At 40.3% G+C, this 20521-nt stretch overlaps 1 protein-coding gene across 2 annotated transcripts; it reads right to left on the reverse strand.

The window, feature by feature from the left end:
- Window positions 1-599: 599 nt before the first annotated feature.
- Window positions 600-13289, reverse strand: LOC311080654 (uncharacterized protein). Of its 2 annotated transcripts, none has more exons than XM_084110734.1 (3): window positions 13222-13284; window positions 12364-12504; window positions 600-1931 (listed from the first exon to the last, which is right to left on the reverse strand). In XM_084110734.1, the coding sequence occupies exons 2-3, from the start codon at window positions 12440-12442 to the stop codon at window positions 742-744; spliced, it is 1269 nt and encodes a 422-aa protein (XP_083966860.1). In that variant the 5' UTR covers window positions 12443-12504; window positions 13222-13284; the 3' UTR covers window positions 600-741. The 2 variants fall into 2 exon arrangements, 1 of the variants encoding a protein (XP_083966860.1); XR_014605669.1 differs by lacking the exon at window positions 600-1931 and adding an exon at window positions 9007-9339 and having other exon boundaries at window positions 13222-13289.
- Window positions 13290-20521: the final 7232 nt, after the last annotated feature.

Below are 20521 nucleotides of genomic sequence, written 5' to 3' on the forward strand. Positions count from 1 at the left end.
CCTGACAAAAGTTAATGTGTGACTAAGTGTATGACCAAGATAGAGGGTCTCCATTCAAGGGTATAATATGATAGACAAATCTAAACAATGTATTAGTTATGGCTGAAAGATATCTTCATTTAGCCTCGGGAAAACAACCTTGGGGGTGGAATAACTATAAAGAATGAAGGATACGCCCACTCGTTGTCACACTCTGCAGGCACTTTGTAATGACTGTATGACTGCTTACCTTTCCTTGCAAGGGAATAAATAATTGTTAAAGACAATTGATCCATATTTGTCTCTTATTCAGTATTAGAAAATTGTTTGCCACACATGTTAAAAAAATCAATGTATTCACTCATCCATAAACATCATTAGATCCTTCGGCATGACGGCAAGTTCCATAATTCCGCTTATGCGTCATCAATCTGCGCCTTTGTTATTGTACGAGGTTAGCGACCCCTAGCGGTGAAAAAAATTACACATTGTAGCTTTAAGCTTTTCATAATCTGTTCCCATAAAACTAAAGGTAATTTTAACATGCGGCTTCAAAATAACAAACATGTTATGTTTGTGCATTCTGTCATTAAAGATGACTCAAATAATGCAGTGCAATGTTATTTATTTAAGTTTGTCCTTTTATTTCTAATTTTACTTACAATGTTGTATTTCACAGCAAGATGGAAGCTAGCTTATCAAAAATGTTGACTCTGAGATATTAAGTCGAATCAAAATTGTAAGTGGATCTCAAGTGGAACTCTATACAATTGTAAATAATTTCACACAAATGCATATTTTCTGGTGCCATTTTAAACTTCTGAGCCATTTAAAACCCTTTCCACACAAAGAACAAAAATAGGGTCTCAAAAATGCATGCCTTTTCATGTGTATCTGTAAGTGCGATGGCAAAAGAAATGTTTTATTACACAGATCACAATTAAATTGCCTTCCAGAGTGAATGTGGATTTTATTTTCAAAATTGCTCCTTTTTGTTAACCTCTTGTCAGACTCACAATTCTGCAATTTCTTTTCAGAATGACTTTGCAAATGACGTTTCAAGTCTTTCTGATATGTGAAACACTTTCCACACTGAAGACATGTGTAAGGCTTCTCTCCAGTGTGAATTCTTATGTGAGTCTGAAGGTTTCCTTTAACTGTAAAACTCTTTCCACACTGAGGGCAGGTGAAAGGCTTCTCTCCAGTGTGAACTCTTACGTGAACCTCAAGGCTAGCTTTGCTTTTGCAAGTCTTTCCACAGTGATGGCACATGAAAGGATGCTCTCCGATATGAGTTATTACATGATTCTTAAGGTGATTCAGGTCTGTGAAACTCATTCCACACTGACGACATATCTCTTGATTACTGTTCTCTCTTGAGTGAATCCTCATGTGGTAATTAAGGCTTATTTTACATCTGAAACTCTTTGCACAATGACCACATATGAATGGCCTCTCTCCAGTGTGAATTCTCATGTGAGTCTTAAGACCTTCTTTTCGTGAGAAGCTCTTTCCGCACAGTTTGCAGGCGAAAGGGTTTTCTCCAGGGTGAGTTCTCATGTGGGCATTAAGGGTTCCTTTATGTGTAAAACTCTTTCCGCACCAGTGGCAGGCAAAAGGCTTCTCTCCAGTGTGAATTCTCATGTGGACTTTAAGACTTCCTTTTTGAGTGAAACCTTTTCCACAATGTTGGCAGCTGTATGGCTTCTCTCCAGTGTGAAGTCTCATGTGGACTTTAAGGTCTCCATGCTGATTGAAACTCTTTCCACACTGTTGGCATGTGAAATTACTTTTAGTTGCCATCTTCTGAGCTATTTTTTGTGACCAAATATTTTCAGTCTGTGAGCAACTAAAATATTTGTCTCCAGTTATCAAACCATGATGTTTCTCATTCTGATATTTCTCCTTCATTATATTCAGTTCTTGATTCTCCTCTTTCAGTGACATCAGGTCTAAAATGAAGGGGAAAAAATAAAAATACAAGTTAATTAGGGATGCACCGATCCGATACTCAGTATCGGTATAGGCTCCGATACTGCCATTTTTGCCGGATCGGGTATCGGTCAGACGAGGCCGATCCAAATCCGATATTGTGCGTATACTATTCTGTGTTATTGTTAAGCCCCACAAAAGGCACACAAACATTATAAAGCACCATAAGTTTTCGTGCACAATATTATAAGTGTTCTGAAGCCATTATATAGTATAATGTGAGATAGAAATTAATATTTAAGTCGTTAAATTCAAGATCACGTAAATCTTGATTTCCCTCAGCTATGGCTGTGTTGTATTACTAATTTGTAAAATGTTTAATTTAGGTTGCAACAGTAAAAAATTGAAGTTAGCATTTTAAGGTTAGGTTAGGATAATAGTAACAACAGTTTCTGCCAGTCCTGTTTTTCTCTATTGTAAGTCACCTTTTGTCTTTAATGGCTCGAGCCCGTAGCCCCAGACGCACCTTTTGTCTTTAATGGCTCGAGCCCCAGCCCTAGACGATGAATCGTTAGGTTGATTGGATTAGCTGTAGGGGAGACTTTCACCTTTTGTCTTTAATGGCTCTGGGATTGGCTCTTGGAACCGGAGTTCCTGGCCAGTATCAGCATTTGAATAAGTTATGCTGATTCAATTGGACTGGTAGCGCTCTCAGAGTAGGGCGTGTTCATACTTAATTTACATGCTTTGTTCAGAGACTCCACCTCAATGTAAATCCCTCCCCCTAAATGTCTATAAATTTGCAAGGCAACTGTCTTAAGTTAGACTTGGAAGAACACTACAGACGACACACAGCGAAGATCCCAATAAATCACTTCTGCTTATCCCAACGTCTCCTGGTCTTGCGTCGATGAAAGAAAACTTTCCAACAGCTGTCAATCATTCTTCATTCAGCGTTCAAACAGCGCATCGCGTTCGGTTACGACAGTAAACACGATGAAACTCTCTCCAAGATGATTCAATGTTACTATTATTATACTTGATCTGTAGATAAAGGTCTATGGTTTCGCATAAAACAACTTTATATTGCTGTACCTTAATCATGTTACTTTCTATCGGGAGTCTGTTAGATCACATATGTTAGATGTTAGATGCGCATAAGCGCTTTGTGCCACACTGTATTGGAGCCTTTCATATCATAATGCAGTGACGCAATGAAAGATTATTAATAGCCGTTCTTGTTCTGTTCTATCTATAATGTGTTGCTACCTCATTAAATAGCTGTGCTATACATTTAAAAAATGTCTCAATTTTATAGTAGGCTATATTTAAAATAATTGATATTTTTGATTTTTGCTATCTTGTTTTTCATGAATGTATTTTACAACAATACAAAGAGCAATGTGTAACGTTTTACCAGATTTAGTGTTACACTTATTGTCTCTTTGTTCCCCAATAAACATTTTTTTCACAAAATGTTCAGATTTTATACAAATATTGTGCACTCGTGATTTTTCTAGACTAAATTGTACTGCTGAATTATCCACTAATCTAGTTTATAATAGCATTTATGTCAGATTATGATCATATATTTGTTTTGTTTTTCTTTATAATGAAGTTGTCTGTATTAAGTAGATTGTGTTTAACACACAAAATAGTGATTATCAGTTCAACACAGAGTTATAGAAATTCTACTTGATAAAAAAAAAAAAACTGCGCTGGTATCGGATCTGTACGGAGCCCGAGGGGACCTTTGCAAAAAAAAAAAAAAAAAAAAAAGAACTTTCACGTGTGCACAAGTAACTATTGCGTGCGCACGAGAAACTATTGCGTGCTCACACGTTACAATTTCTGGTTTGCGTTCAACTTGCGTCACTGCCATCTTACTAAGAAAACAAGAGCATGGATGTGGATGCGCATGAATTAATTGAAATCTATTTTAAATTAGGACTTCAATAAAGACATTGTTTCAGTTCTTGCATTTCGACACAGATATATAATCACTGAGCGACATTTAAAACGCATTTTGAGGTCTAGAAGTCTGTTTCGACGAAAAGAGTACTCAAGTATTGAAGACGCTATTGTATTTATTCAGCATCAACTGAATAATCAGCCCATTTACCCGTTTATTTTCGAGTTTTGATTGATATCTGTACTTTTTATCTATACATTTTTTAACTTATCGCAAAATTACTTTACACCAGTTTGCATAGGAAATATTTCTTAAGGAAAAATCACTTTAATGACTACTTAAATGAAATATGGAGGCCTATATAGGCCCACTACCCCATCACAACTTTTCTGACATGTTTTGTAAACATTATAAAATACATTAAAATCAGCACATTTACTCAAAGGGTAAAATTTGTTGTTGAAACATGTTTTGAAGTGTCTATTTTAGCAGAAATTCCAAGCAAGGTGCTACTAAAGACAAGACTTAGAGACATATTTTAGTCACAATTCAAATAATTGTATTAACTTTGAATAGACTTTTAATAAACTTTGTATTTGTATGTGTATTGATAAAAAAATTAAACAAGTAATAATCTTCTGCTACTGAGATGAAGGAATTATTTTTTTTTAAGAAGTAAAGTTCACAAGATTGCTATTTATCTTGATCAAACTGTTCGTCATCAGCTCTTCCTCAGTTCCGCACTGCAGAATAAAATAGTCATCCTCTGCTGCAGTTGTACAGATTCTTAACGCGTTTATTGCAACTACATTTCTTTTTCTCATCAAACAACCAGACTAACGAATGGTTCGACACAACCCGTACCAAAGAGCCTAGACAGGGCTTTCTTCTGTATAGATATACTGTAAATTACTGTAAATACAGGGTAAATGACGACTGTTGGCCTACCATGGTCGCCCTCGTCCAGTAAGTTTAAAATAATAATAAAGATATAAATCAATATAATTTGTTGTAAATTAAATATTTTAAACACTAGTACAAAAAGGTAATAATAATTGACTGTATAATAGGCCTAACGTTCATGCATGAACTGTCATTCAGACTGACTATCTAACAACCAGAGAACAGAGAACATCAGAGATATTAAAATACTCTGAGTTTTATGATGTAGGCCTTTTTTATTAAAATGTTTTAGCCTATAATTTATATCTCAAGGATGCGCGCTTGTGCGTGGCGCACTCAGTCATGTTGAGAGGGAAACACGCATTATATTATTAGGCTAGTCTATTCAGAAATAGTGTAAAAGACCTGTAAATAAAATACAACATTAACATTATAAACACTATTAATAACATATAGGCTATGCGTATTTTACTTCCCCTTACTGGCTAGCCAAATCCTCAAATGAATGGTATCAGAAAACAAGAAGAAATGAAAAATAAGTAACCACTTATAATAAAAAAAATACATAGTAGCCTATAAAAATAGCCCATTGTGCCCTTTATTACAAACAACCTTTAGCCTATTTTAAACGCCAAGCCTAAACTAATTTATTTGAATCGAAATTGAAACTATACCGCAAAAGTTGGGTTTGCGCATCTTTCGTTCGGTCCAAAGTTTTCATATTTTCAATTTAACATTTGGATGCTAACTGTAAATGTTAAGAAGGCTTCGTAGGCTACTTCAGTCGAGTCCTACTATACACGTATAGGCTATCAGCATCTTCACAGCAAGGGAAATGGGTTTGGAATAACAGCAAGTAGCCTTGGTGGCGACTGTCGGCACAGCCTTAATTGTACAACAGCATACCAATTCAAGCAGAATAACTTTTTATCTGTTTGGTTGACTGCGTTTTAATTTAATAATAAACAGGCTGCGATGTCAAGTTAATGCCAGAAGTGAACCGATGTTGTTAAAGCGCGATGCGCCGGCGCAATCACTTGGATTTGTTCCTCAGCTGGGGAAATAACTTAATACTTTATCATTTCATACTCTGTCATTCGAAACAGTAAAATGTATATTTTTATTTGTGTACATTCAAAATGACTACAAAATGTCATGCCTTTGAAAAAGAAAGAAAACAACATGATGCGGATGTGTAGAATTTTATCCAAGAGCTGTTGTAAAGCCTATAAACAATCTGTCACAGTAATTTCCTATTATCTATGCAAAAGCTGCTTTGCAAGCATATTGTTAAAAGCGCTATATAAATGAAGGCGACTTGAAATCGAATATTCAAGCTGTTTATTCAATTTTCTACCTCAGAACAAAAAACGTTTTAGAAATATTGTTTATAAAACGAAAAAGGAACTCTTTTCTAATTTTCTACTTTAAATATTAAATCAAAAAACGACTGAACGAAAGATACACTGATTCAATTACACTACCAATTGCAGTTTGAATAAAAAAATTCAAACCTTTATCTAAAATTTATATTTTTTATTGCAGGATGAATTGGATGAAACCGCACGTGTGTGGGATGCACATGTAATAAGACCTTAAAAAAAGATCAAGTGCCAAGCGGTAGACCCAATGTGATGTACTTATTCCCAGAGCTCTATAGAACGGAGAACTACATGTCACCGGTGGACACAGGAGACCTACAGCTGTGCAAGACAAAATGCACATTTTGATCGTGACAGTGATGTTTATGAGATTTGTAATACTGTTATGGAGGGGGTGTAGGGGGTGGTGTGGCGCAATGGATAAGACACATGCCTTTGGTGTGAGAGACCCGGGTTCGAATCCACTGTGAGACACCAATGTGTCCCTGAGCAAGACACTTAATCCCTAGTTGCTCCAGAGGCGTGCGACCTCTGACATATATAGCAATTGTAAGTCGCTTTGGATAAAAGCGTCAGCTAAATGAATAAATGTAAATGTAAATGTAAATGTTATGATAGAAGCACTTTGACCTTCCAAAGGACTCGTAGTGAATATTTTCACTTTCTTGTTAATGAAGGGTTAAAATTTAAGAATATGTTTTCAGATATGCTTCCTTACATAACATCACGGTGAAGAATACTGATTTTAGCATTTGAGGTTTTAATTTAGATAGTATATAAACTGAGAAAGTGATTATTGAGTTTACAGCAAGATATTCCTGCCCGACCTGTTTTTCCTTTGTAAGTTAAATGAGTCAGATCACGGAGACGCTAACCTATTGTCTTTAATGGCTCTTGGAGCAAGAACCACAGTCCAGACGTTGAATCGTTTGGCTGATTGGATTAGCACATATGCATTTGAGTGGTTATGCTGATTGGATTGAGACTGCCGGTCTGTGGCGGGTTCCTTAACCTGTATACTCATTTACATGCTTTGTTTGAATTTGTCTCCACCCCCAAAAGTCCCTCCTCCTAAAAAGCCTATAAGATACCATGTAAAGTTATGTTAGATTAGACAATGTTGGAAGTTCTACAGCCACGTACGGCGGAGTTCTCAATAAAGAATAACTTCCGTTGAACGCAATCCCCAACTGTCTCCTGGTTTGCTTTGAAGAAAGAAAAACTTTACAACCTTAACAATCCCTTTAATATTTTGTTTGCCCCCTATGTTGGCAATGTAATACATACATAAATGATACATACATACTAGGGATGCACCGATACCACTTTTTGCAGAACGAGTCCGATACCGATACTTTCATTTTTGGTACTCGCCGATACCGATACCATAAACGATCCCTGAATTTTCACTGCATTTGTAATTTTTAAATGTATTAGTAGATAAACCAAAATAATATAAATCATATTAGTTGGCTTAATTTGTTCATCAAATATATATTTCTTTAATAATATATTATTAAATTATATTATTAATTTCATGCTTAATTAAGCCTGCTAAAATGCAATGTATGATATATGCAATGCATATGCATTGCTCTATCATATTTTATCTTTCATTTAATAGCCGCAGCACATATTTAGAGCTGCTTCAGCAGGGCTCAGTGCTGAGGATCGGGTCAGCGGTTCAAATGTTTGTCAAAACCAGTGAAATATCAATTATTTAATCCAATTTTGATACTACAACAAAAACTACCAGCCTAATTAATGTGAATTTAAAACAAGTAAGCAGTCAGTAACAAAATAAGAACAAACAATCGAATTACAAATAGGACAAATAAATACAATAGAACAAAGAAAGGCTACAAATGAAATAAACAGTGTTTTTAGAGTTTTTCAGGTAGATCCTGAATAAAGTAATCAAATGTGAAAAAAAGCATATTCATTACTGTATAAATTATATATAGATGGATATTTTTGTAAAGTTGAAAAGGGTAGCCTATTTAGTCAAGAGCAGTGAGTATTTCTTTGTCCTTTGTTTGATTAACATTAAAACACAGAAGCAGGTTTATCAAACTGCTGCCCCTTTAAGACCGAACGCACGGACCGCATTTGAACATGGCTACGTTCATTTGAGATATAACCGACTTTGTTTACTATAGGATACTCGCCAAGACGGGCGTTTTTACATAATTTTGTGTGAATTTGTCCGTACAAGCGCAAGACGTGAAAGACAATTTAATTCAGTCTTCGCGCGCTGAGACGCTGGTTTGCGGGGCGCGCGCTTTGGATGTTTGCGTTCATGGAACTTCTTGACCTGCACACGTCCTGTAATAATAAACCGCCGACATTATACTTTCCTATGCCTCAGTTCACCTCGACAAAGCACTCGCGGCGGCCAGTTTCGTTTCGCAAAATGTACGTGTTATCGGTGAATTTTTATGGGTACGAGTACGAGGACAGTATCGGCCCAATCCCCGATGCCAGTATCGGGCCATCCCTAATACATATATCATCCGTATTTCCACATTTGTATGTGCTTTGTATTAATGTGTATTAATTGTATTGTATTAATGTGTATTAATTGCATTGTATTAATGTGTTATAAACAATAACGCAAACCGGAAATTGTAACGCGTGAGCATGCAAAACTTTCTTGTGCGCACGCAAAACTTTCTCTTTCTCGTGAGCATGCGATAGTTTCACGTGCGCACACGAAAGTCCGTATTTATATATTTTTTTTGCAAAGGTCCCCTCAGGGGCTCCGTAGATCGGTATCGGTCATTACTCAGAATTTTTGGTATCGGATCGGATCGATTCTGAAAAAATGGTATCGGTGCATCCCTAAAGTTAACCCCAGTTTAATGGCACAAAGCAAAAGATTTCCTGTAAACTCCAAACCTCTTCCCAATATTATTTAATAATTTTTTTAGGACAAGTCCCAAGAACTTTTAACATGTCTTGGCAGAAATTAAAACATTTATATATAAAAAAGACAAAAATAAAAAAACACAGTTTGACCTAACAGAACTGGCTAATTATAGACTGATCTCAAATCTAACATTTAGGTCTAAAATATTTTAAATTTATACGTTGGCATTTGTGTATTAATTTAGGGCATAAACATATCGCCAGCGTCGAGTCGTCTCTTCACAGGCGTCGAGTCGTCTCTGCACGGGTGTTGGGGCATCTGTAGTTTCCATGGGAGGCTGGATACAAACTGGAGCTGACGATCTGTATTTACCAATAACAACAGAAAAGCAGATGGGAAATAATTAGCGTAGCTGCTGTTCATAATATTAATGCATTCAATCTGATTCAACTGTAGTAGGCTATAAAAGCTAAAATATGACATCTTCAAGCTACTCCCCTTCACCTTTACCAGTGAATATGTTCATATTCGTTTTGTTCATATTACATTTTTATTGTTAGTTTGAATTACATTAATTTGACAGACAGCATTCGCTGATGTTGACCAAGCTAGCGCCAACATAACCAGAGCTGCCAACTCTCACGCATTCACCGTGAGACACGCAATTGACACTTTTCACACGCTCTCACGCCACACATCAATTTTCTCACGCACAGAAAAATCGCGAAGCAAAGAGGACACGGAGACCGACAGACTAGACAGAGCAGGTTAGTTATGATATAAAAAAATCTCAGCTCTCAGATTCTGTCAATTTTATTACGTTTTGGTGCTTGTAAATGTTACACGACAGATCCCTAGCGCACGTGAACCGATCATCTCTACTAATAGTAAAAAAACACAAACACTGTTGAAAGATACAGTAGGCTACGACTTACCAAAATGTATTCCTCATACATAATATCGACCAATCAGTGTTTTTTTATCAGCGTGAAGAGGTCAATAACATAGCTGGAGAACAATTATGTCAGATTTACCTCAGGAAAGCCATTTAATAAACATAATATAGGTCACGTAGTTGGCAAGAAAAAAAGAGCTATAGAGATTGTGCTATATATGTGTACTATATTACAATACTATATTTATGTACGTTATATATACGTTTATCGAACAGCCTTCGATACATTTCTATGTTATAACTTCCCGAAAAAACTACGCAAACATATAAAACAAACTTCTAACGAAATACTAACAGCATCTTACTTACCAATCCAAAAGAAATGTTGCAAGTTCGGAGTCGAACCTCATTTCTTTCATGTCCATTAGTTGTCTCCAGCGATGGAAAGCAGTGCCAATGTTTACTCTGGTTCTGTTCCTTTTTTTATCAGAGTTTATTTGAATGTAGTAGTGGGCTGTACTTTCCACACGATTGACATCAGGTTCAAGTACGCCCACAAGCCGTGCGAGTTATTCGTGTATTGCATGTTTGACTGGTGGTTATGTTGCCCGCATACCGCCTGACATGGCCGAAACTGGTATTACGACACCTGTCGGGCCGTGGCTAGTAATGCTAATGCTAATTCAGGTTGATATCTCTGCAGCACTATAACTTGTCATTTTTTTAATGACATCATCGCCCTTATTTCTTCTCATTCTTTTGATGCGTGTAGCTCATTTTTTGGATATTTTTACCTCAATTCTGACACATGGCACCTTTAAGTTGGTGGGTTTTCTTTTAAAAACAGTTTTCAGTCGGGGGACATTTTACAAATCTCGCAAGATGAGGATGATGAAGAGGCTGCAAGTACTAATAATGTGGATAGATGCCATAATGGTAACGGTACAGAGAAACGTATGGGTCCGAGAACGTTGCCAGCTGTGGTGGGAAACATGCGTGTTCTACATGCAGCAATTCCTGTGGAAAAAAGAGTTGCTGTGGCCCTGTATTCGTTTGCTAAGGGTGACTGCTTCCTCCATCTTTCTGACAGTTCCAGAGCGAGGAGGGGGAATAATGACAGTGGGCAGGGTTTTGTGTGACGTCTACCTGTAAATGCAGACACGATGGCCGGATTGCTTTTACATTACACTGAGATCCGATCACAATAAGTCCTTGACTACCTCCGAACCTAGACATGCTGATTCGGATAACATTCTGATCAGAAGTGCGTTTACACTTGTCTTTTCAATGTGTATGTGGACAACATCCGGATACAGGTCACATGTTAATGCCAAGTGTAAACGCAGCCTTAGTGAAGAGCAGTTCTGTGAAGTGGTAAATGCTGCTCCATCACTGAAAGCACAGCGAGTTTGAGTCGCTTATAATATGCATTTGAAAAAGCAACATGCGTCAAACAGCAGGAGTGGTTCAGCGTTGCCTCGTCTTTCTCGCTCACCACATTGCATCTGCACAAAGCAAGCATCAAGCGTGCTTGCAGGCGGCGATACCAGACTCTAACGTTTCGGGAGTCGGGACAGTTGACGAAATTTTCACTTACACAATCAGGCCAGTGTTGCATCGTTACTAAAGTTTAGCATTTGCACGTCTTTTTCAGTCTTACCAATTTAAACATTAAAACGATTTTAAACTACTCCGGACTCGCACTCTCTCTGAGAGATGTTTTCTCTGCGCACATACTATACATACAGTAAAGCCTCACAAAAAGCTTGCGAGTAACAAAACAGATTATAAAGCTTTGATGGTCAAAAACACAATTTCAGTCTTGACGGTTAAAAGACTTCGGTTATGTCTTAAAACATTAGCAGTTGATAAAGAAAACGTAACATGGATCCATGCATTAGCTCTTAAAGTTAAAGTAGCAGTATCTGTCATTAATGTTGATAAAACAACTAAATATAGATTTAATGGTAAGGAATTAGGATTAATAGCCTATGTATTTAATTTATACAGGATTAAAAGACTATCCAGTGTTATTTTAAACTTGCTAACTTTATTTAGTTTCTGTAGTATTTCTGAATGCCAGTGTTAGACCTACCCAAAAAAACCTATCTTTATTTCATTTCTATATTTATTCAGTTGTATACTTCTGCTACTTTTTTAATTTAATTCAAAGATTGAAATCAAGCCTCCTTGTGTTTGTGTAAACTCTTGAGCAACAAAATTACCCCATTGTAAATACAATGAGTGAGCAAACATTTATGTGAGATAAATGTAATATGTACACACACATTTCATTTGTAAAAAAAAAAAAAAAAATCGCAAATTGCAATTTTATTAATTGGGTCTGCTGGAACTGAAAACTGTACATCTCTGATTTAAAATCAGATAAATTGAATCTACACCAATTCAAAAATATCACTTTGTTTCTGAAGAGGCCAACATTTTAAACAGGGTCAAATGACTGGGTTCAGATTTTGAGAATGAGACAAACCTGTTTCCTCAGTATCTTCTAGTTTCACTCTGAATACTTCAATCTTGATGTCTTCACTCTCCTCTTTAATAGACGCCATCTTTATTGTACGTCAGGTGGATCTCAGTTGCTACACCAGGAGTTTTCCGGTGTTTTGACACCCTATCATGTTTAGGATGAGAATAATTAACAGAAAGAAAAATAAATACAAAATAAATCTCTGGGTGTCTCAAGCAGCTCCCTAGATCAGTAGTCAAGAGCACTGGTAAATGTCTGGGCTGCGTTTCCCAAACACTAAATAGTTTATCATGATTTACGTTTGGTCTTTATTATTTTGAAGATGATATACTGCAATTATTATTTTAATTTTTAATTTTTTAATTTTTTTATTTACAGCTTTGACCAGCACGCGTCGCCAGCGTGCGGTGATTCGCGCTTTAATCCAAAATCATAAACATTACAGTAATTAAGGCCACACGAGCAGTAACAGTCAATATTATAATGGTTACTTATTAAAAATAAGGGATAAGGCGACTACATTAAACTTGCAGCATATTAATCATGTTTGGAAGTCAACTGAATTGGTTCAGTTGACTCGGGAGTTTCGAAAAGCTCAGTTTCTCCATCACTAACATTACTTGCCAGTAGCCGAATTCGTGTTTACAAATTCACTCGAGCGAAATGAAACGCATCCTTTATGTTGTAGTGCAGATTCAGTTTACTCCCGAAAAATCCAATAAGTTAAAGAATTACAATGTCACTCAATAACAATGAAAACAGATTTATTTAAAAACCTATACAATTTCATTAACGGTTTGCACTTTGCATTGACACACTTGCATTAAAGTGTAAAACACTTTAAAGGCTTAAAAAACAAACCTTTTAACAGCCAAGTCAAAGACGCAGCAGGAGTGTGGCGCAGCCTTATGACGTGACATCGTTAGACCAAAATAAAAGTACTTATCAGTGATCACATGCTAAAATCACAAAAAGCATGGCATGGAATTTCAATGAGCATTAAGATAATAAAAATACGTCAGAGCTATTCAGTTTAATTCTACAACTTTAAGCACATGTTGCCCAATTAATAACTGTCACATCTAATATGTGAGCTTTTGTCTAAAAGCAAAACAGTCAAGTTTGGGTGCACAGAGACATTTTGTCTTTCTTTTCTTTTTTTGATGCATTCATTTTTTAAATAGCCATAGCAAAACCATTTTACTCTTTAACTTTTATACAATAAACACTATTTATCATTACAAATTAAACCTTTATACTACTTTAAAAACACAAAAATATTTTGATTGTGAGTGTATTCATTTGAGCTGTACCATTTGTAAAACATCAGGGCCCGTATTTACCAAGCTTCTCAAAGTGCAATTTTAGTCTTAAGTGCTGACAATTCATGAAATTTACTCCAAGTATAAAAACAAGTTATTTAAAGCTAAGAATCACTCTTTCTCTCCAGCTCGAGAGGTCTCTCAAGTGGTTAGGAGTTGCCAGTAGAGGCTTGTGAAGCACTGAGACAGAGACGTGCGCAAATATTTCAGGAGATGAAGAATGTTTTTGAAATATTTGACAACAAGCAGTTAATCATCTTTGTCAGCATCACTGTTGGGCTGAACTTTCCTTTTATAACATGTTTTTGTTGTTCAACTAATTCAGCAAGCAGTAGCGCTTCTTCCTCCCGCCAGTTCGGGTTTCTTTTGGAATCCATGGGGGCTGAATATATCATAAAATCTAGGCCATATATAGCCAGGTCAGTTAACAGCACACCGATTTAAAATTTGTAATTAAAACATGGTGGAAAATATGATTATCTTTTATTGCCAATGTGTATATCATAATGTATTCTCTTGAAATGTATTTATTGTCAAATGTGTGTTGAATGTAAACTCCTCTTAGGAATTTCACTATTGTGACGTGTGATGTGAATTTATCTGAGAATATTCTTAAATAAGGAAATCTATTCAGTGATTGCTCCATGCCTATGTCGTCATCCAAAACCCTGTTTGTGGCACAGCACCACAGTGTACTTGGGCCGATTCTGGCGCGTCATTCATTCCCGTGTTTCACCAGAGTCCGGCAACCGCAACTGGGCTGAGTTATTTCTTCCGGCTTTGTTGGCCCACATCTTTTTGGCTACCTGGGTAACTTTTAAGCGCAGCTTTGAGCCAATAATTGTTTTACTCTTAAGTCAGTGTTTTTGTGAGTAATTCTCAGAGGCTTGATAAATACGGGCCCTAACCTCTTTGCAAGGTATTTTGTTTCATTCAGGGAATTCTCACCAATCTTTTTCTAGAGGCCAGCATGTGTCGCTCAAGCTAGTGTTGGTCCAGAGAAAAATATCTAAACATCAGTCCTTTCACATTGCTTGTAGGGGCTAAACAGAAACATATTTAAATTTTTGAGCCCTAAACATGTTTTTTTTTTTTTTTTGATGGCAGAAGAAGAACAGAGACAGCTATATGGGTGTTTAAGTGGGGCAGGATAATCTTTGAATATTTCATCATGAAATGTCGACACACATTTCCCCTTACAAAAATTAACCATGGTTTTAGTAAAGTATGGTTTAACAATGGTTTAACTATCCCAGATAGCATACATACGTTGTGTTTTCATCTGAAAGACATATTTGTTTAGGGCGTTTGTTCATCTGGAATACATTGCATAGACGTCCTTGTCAAGACGTTCAAATGACATCCACTGACTGAGAGATCTTGAGACATCGTGAGACATCTTGATTTATGTAGCATAGATGCTGTTTTTAATCAGACATTTTAGATGTTCCCTCACATTTTTTTTTATAAAAACTACAGCTACACTAATTATACGTTTCTACACATATATGATAAGTATATCATATACTTAAGTATATATTAATTCCCACTCAGAATGAAAGAACACAACAGTTATAGAATGATTTGAATAATTTTATTATCAGTGAATGAAAAGAACCTTTAATTTATTATATAGTATTATTATAATTAAAAATTCTGAAACAAACAAACAAACAAAATGGATAAAAATGAATACGAGTGGTTTTAAGAGGGCATTCTTCCTGGGGCCAAGCGGAGATAATCTTAAATGTGCTTTTCTGCCTCTGCTTCTGTTGGCAACGGAAGTACGGGATTCTTCATCGCTGCTCCTGTACGATAAAAAAGGTAAAACAAAATAAGTTATTTTTTTTCAAATAACATTTGTTTGTACTTACAGTTAATTAAATCCGCAAAATAGTTTTCATTTAGCTGGGTTCCTATGTTTTTGGGCAAGGATATAAAACGTACTCGGTTACCTAATGTAACCTCGGTTCTCTATAGAAGAGGGAACGAGTATTGTGTAAGGTTAGCTTACGCTACGGGAAAGTCTTCTTTCTTCGAGATCTGAAGCCAAAAATTATCCTTAATTTTGTATTCATTGTCAACGCAGTGCGGCAGCCGGCAGACCATGGCAGGCTGAATAAGCATGCTCATTGGCTGCTCAGCGGCAACTGCTTAAGCCTACCAGTGAGCCCTGTGTGACATCACATCCAATGAGGGCGCTTCGCGCCCTCCACACCCCTTTAACCGTCAGGATGGGTGTGGCCATTGTGTATATAAGGAGGGCTCACAGGCTGAATATCTGGTTTTCATAGTCTGAAGCGCAAAAGCTTGTGGCGCGTCACGGCAGGTTACGCAATACTCGTTCCCTCTTCTAGAGAGAACCGAGGTTACATTAGGTAACCGAGTACGTTCTCTTACGAGAGGTTCTCTCGTATTGCGTAAGGTTAGCTTACGCTACAGGAACCCCTTGTCAACGCCGTGCGCGCCGAGCATCCAGCACATGAATCCCAGGGAGACCGGGGAAAACATAACGCTGAAACAGGTGGCCGGTCGGAGAAACGGGCCAACACATGTACAAAGCACTTCATTTCGTATATAAGATAGAGCGGCACAGCAGGTTATAAAACCTCACGAATGTCGATGGGGAGGCCCAGCCCGCCGCCATACAAATATCGTGAATAGAAATTCCGCGTGATGTAAACTCTCAGCGCCCTAACAGTGCATAGGAGGTTATCACTGTCCCCGTTATCGGATGCTGGCAGAGCCGAAAGGGAGATGATTTGTGCTCTAAAGGGGGTTCCAATCGCTTTGGGGATATAACCGTGTCTCGGTCTGAGAATGACTTTTGAGTCATTTGGTCCGAACTCAAGACATGCAGGGCTAACAGATAGCGCGTGCAGATCCCCCACGCGTTTTACTGAAGACAGAGCTATCAGAAAAACGGTTTTGAGCGAAAGGTACTTTGAATCCACGGATTCAAGCGGTTCAAAGGGAAAAGCCTTCAGGGCCTCCAGGACCAAGGACAGATCCCAAATAGGAACCTAGGGGGGCCGCGGGGGATTCATCCGTCTGGCTCCTCTGAGGAAACGGATAATAAGCTCGTTCCTTCCTATTGCCCGGCTGCACGTCGTCTCAGCGAACGCTGCAATAGCCGCCACATACACTTTGAGCGTGGAAGGGGACCTGCCTTTATCCAACAGCTCTTGTAGGAAGGAGAGCACTCGCGGGACCCCACATGTGCGTGGATCCAGGCTCTTAGTAGCGCACCATTTAGAGAACACAGACCATTTAGACGCATAGAGCCGTCTCGTGGAGGGAGCTCTAGACTGCGTGATCGTGTTCACGACCCCTTCTGGCAGGTCAACGGGTATCCGTTGATTACCCATGCATGCAGAGACCATCGCTCCGGATGGGGATGCCAGATCGATTCACCGGCTTGAGAGAGGAGATCCTTTCTCACCGGGATCGGCCATGGGGGTGAGTGCGACAGCCTCACCAGCTCTGGGTACCAGATTTGGTTCTCCCATCGCGGGGCTATAAGGAGCACTGGGTGGTGCGTTTCCCTGATCCTCGTTATGACCTGTGGTAACAGGGAGATAGGAGGGAAAGCGTAAAGCGGGAGGCTGGGCCAGGTTTGGGACAGCGCGTCCTCGCTTTTCGAGAAAAATATCGGGCAGTGAGCGTTGTCTTTCGACGCAAAGAGGTCGACTTCCGCTCTGCCGAATAGGCGCCAGAGGAACTGGGCTGTCTGAGGGTGCAGGGACCATTCTCCCGGGGGAATGATGTCTCTGGACAGTCTGTCTGGGCCGACATTCAGGTGGCCCGGTACGTGCGCGGCTCTCAGCGAGCGCAACGAGTGGTGAGCCCACACGAGAAGGCGTTCTGTCAGTTTGCACAGGTTCCTGGATCTGACACCGCCCTGTCGGTTCACATAGGACACCACGGACATGTTGTCCGAGCGGACTAGCACATGGTGATCCCGTATGAATGGGAGAAAGCGCTTGAGCGCGTTCTCGACCGCTATCATCTCCAAACAATTTATGTGGAGGCATTTCTCCTGGTCTGACCACAGGCCAAAGACCGGCTTGCCCTCGAAAAGAGCGCCCCAACCTGAGGTGGAAGCGTCCGTCGAGATAACTTTGCGGTGTGAGACGGCTCCCATTGCCACTCCCCGCTGGTACCAATCGGCTGCTAACCAGGGCTTCAGTGCTGAAACGCATCTCTGAGTCACTCTGATTCGAATGCCGCCGGAAGCCCAGGCTCTGTGAGGCACCCGGGTGTTCAACCAGCGTTGTAGCGGGCGCATATGCAATAGACCCAGCTGAAGCACTGCTGCAGCTGAAGCCATACAACCCAGCATCCTCTGAAATGTCTTGAGAGGTGCGGTGCTGCCCAGCTGGAAGGACGCGGCCAGGCGTCGAATGCAGCGCGCGCGCTGTGTTGACAGGCGGGCCGTCATTGCCACAATGTCCAGATCCAAACCCAGAAAAGAGGTTGATTGACTGGGCACTAATGAGCTCTTGGTCCAGTTGACCGTGAGCCCCAGGCTTTCCAGGTGGCTGAGAAGCACTGTTCTGTGGGCGATGAGCTCGGCCTCTGACTGTGCTAGGATCAGCCAATCGTCCAAATAGTTCAAAATTCGCATTCCCCGACCTCTCAGGGGAGCGAGAGCCGTGTCCATGCACTTTGTGAATGTACGGGGTGCTAAAGACAGGCCGAACGGCAGGACGGTGTATTGATATACCTGACCGTCGAAGGCGAATCTCAAGAATGGCCTGTGACGGGGTATTATCTGGATCTGAAAGTATGCGTCCTTCAGATCGAGAGAGATAAACCAGTCCCTCGGGCGAATTTGCGCGAGGATCTGCCTGGTTGTGAGCATTTTGAAGGGTCTTCTCATAAGAGCCTTGTTCAAATTTCTCAGATCCAAAATCGGTCTGAGAGCTCCGTCCTTCTTGGGAACAAGGAAATAACGGCTGTAAAAGCCCGACTCGCTCATAGAAGGGGGAACCGGTTCTATAGCCCCTTTGCACAGAAGTGTCGCTATTTCTGCTCGGAGTAGATGCGCTACTTCCCCATTCACTCTCGTCTCGGTACGCGCCTGAAAGTGCGGAGGGCGGCGAGCGAACTGCAGAGTATAGCCCTGTTTTACTGTGCGTAGCACCCATTCTGATGCGCCTGGAATAGCTTCCTACGCTTTTGCGTGTGCAGCCAGGGGCAGAATGGCCTCCGGGCTCTGATCGCCGCGCATCGCGGGCTCGAGAGCTCGAAGCGGAGGGGCGGGCGCAGCGCGCGCTCTCGGTGCTTAGATACGGCGGATCGCTCACAGCAATAGCTGGCCGTTTTACACACAGTGTCCCGGTGGCTTTGGACGGGGAACATATAGTGTGAGGCGCGAGGGCGGCGTCGGGGGCGAAAAGTTCGTTAGTATGTGTGAGCGCAGGGGAGCGGGCACAGCACTTGAATTCAGAACATGACCGGTCGTGAGGGGCCGTGTGACAGAGCGGGCAGTGAGTAGGTGTGGGCACTGTGAGGTGGACACGTGACCTACTTTTATCACTCGAGCGGCTTCTGCCTGCTTTATAAGAGTGGGCTCTGTGAGAGACACGGGATTTATAGTGTGCAGGGGTGAACACAGAAACGTGGGCACATTTACTGCATTTGAAACACATACGGCGCGAGCCGTGCAACCAGACATAATGCTCTTTTTGAGATTTCTCTGGGTCGCCGTGAGAACGGCGGTTGTATGCAGGCGAGAGGGTGGATTCACCGGCTCGTTGGCTGCGCGAAAAACATCTGCAGTAACCGTAGCAACGGGGACTGACAGGACATGAAGCTTTAACGGCGGTCCGGCTGCAGCGGGACACAGCCGTCGTTTCTCTCCTCGGGCTAGGAGGATTTTCACCGTAATCCTCTGCCGGGGTCCCCGGGGAGGAGGCGGTCTGTTTCGGCTGGATGGAACAGCTGTCAGCGGCGCGTTCATCAAACTCATCCGGCGGTTGAGCGGCCGGGAGGGGGGGCGGAGAGGGCGAGAGAGAAGCTCGAGGGAGGGGTTCCGGCGAGCTTCTAAGCGCCTGGAAAAACGAGGCATTTTTACAAATAGCGTAGCAGGCACGGATGGCTGAAGGCGGCGAAGGCGGCCAGCTTCCTCAGGCGCTGTCCTAAGCTTGCTGGTCGCTGGTTTCAACGGCGGCGGCTCTCAAGATCCAGCGATGCAAAGAGTTTCGCTGAAGACAAGAAAATCAGATATTCAGCATGTGAGCCCTCCTTATATACACAATGGCCACACCCATCCTGACGGTTAAAGGGGTGTGGAGGGCGCGAAGCGGATGTGATGTCACACAGGGCTCACTGGTAGGCTTAAGCAGTTGCCGCTGAGCAGCCAATGAGCACGCTTATTCAGCCTGCCATGGTCTGCCGGCTGCTGCACTGCGTTGACAATGAATACAAAATTAAGGATAATTTTTGGATTCAGATCTCGAAGAAAGAAGACTTTCCCGTAGCGTAAGCTAACCTTACGCAATACGAGAGAACCTCTCGTAAGAGAACATACATCCCGGACTACACTAGCCATAATACTGTGTGTCAGTATCAATTAAATTATCTTCAAATAGTCCTGACGAGCATATTTTCTGTGCTTATATAAGAGCACATGGAGCCAATCTGACCATTAAAAAATTACGCATTTACTGCGCAAAATAACATAAAATAAGACATTTATTTATTCTTCGTCTCAGGTCTATTTTATTTTAATCAGTTTCAGATTAATTTAGTGTGACTGCCAAAATTAGTCAAGAGATAGCCTGGGTCAAATATTAATTATTTTATTGTAAAATAGAAATGAGAGATCAAAACCG

Source organism: Abramis brama, assembly GCF_963993115.1.
Source record: "Abramis brama genome assembly, chromosome: 4".
In the NCBI taxonomy this organism is placed as follows: Eukaryota; Metazoa; Chordata; class Actinopteri; order Cypriniformes; family Leuciscidae; genus Abramis; species Abramis brama.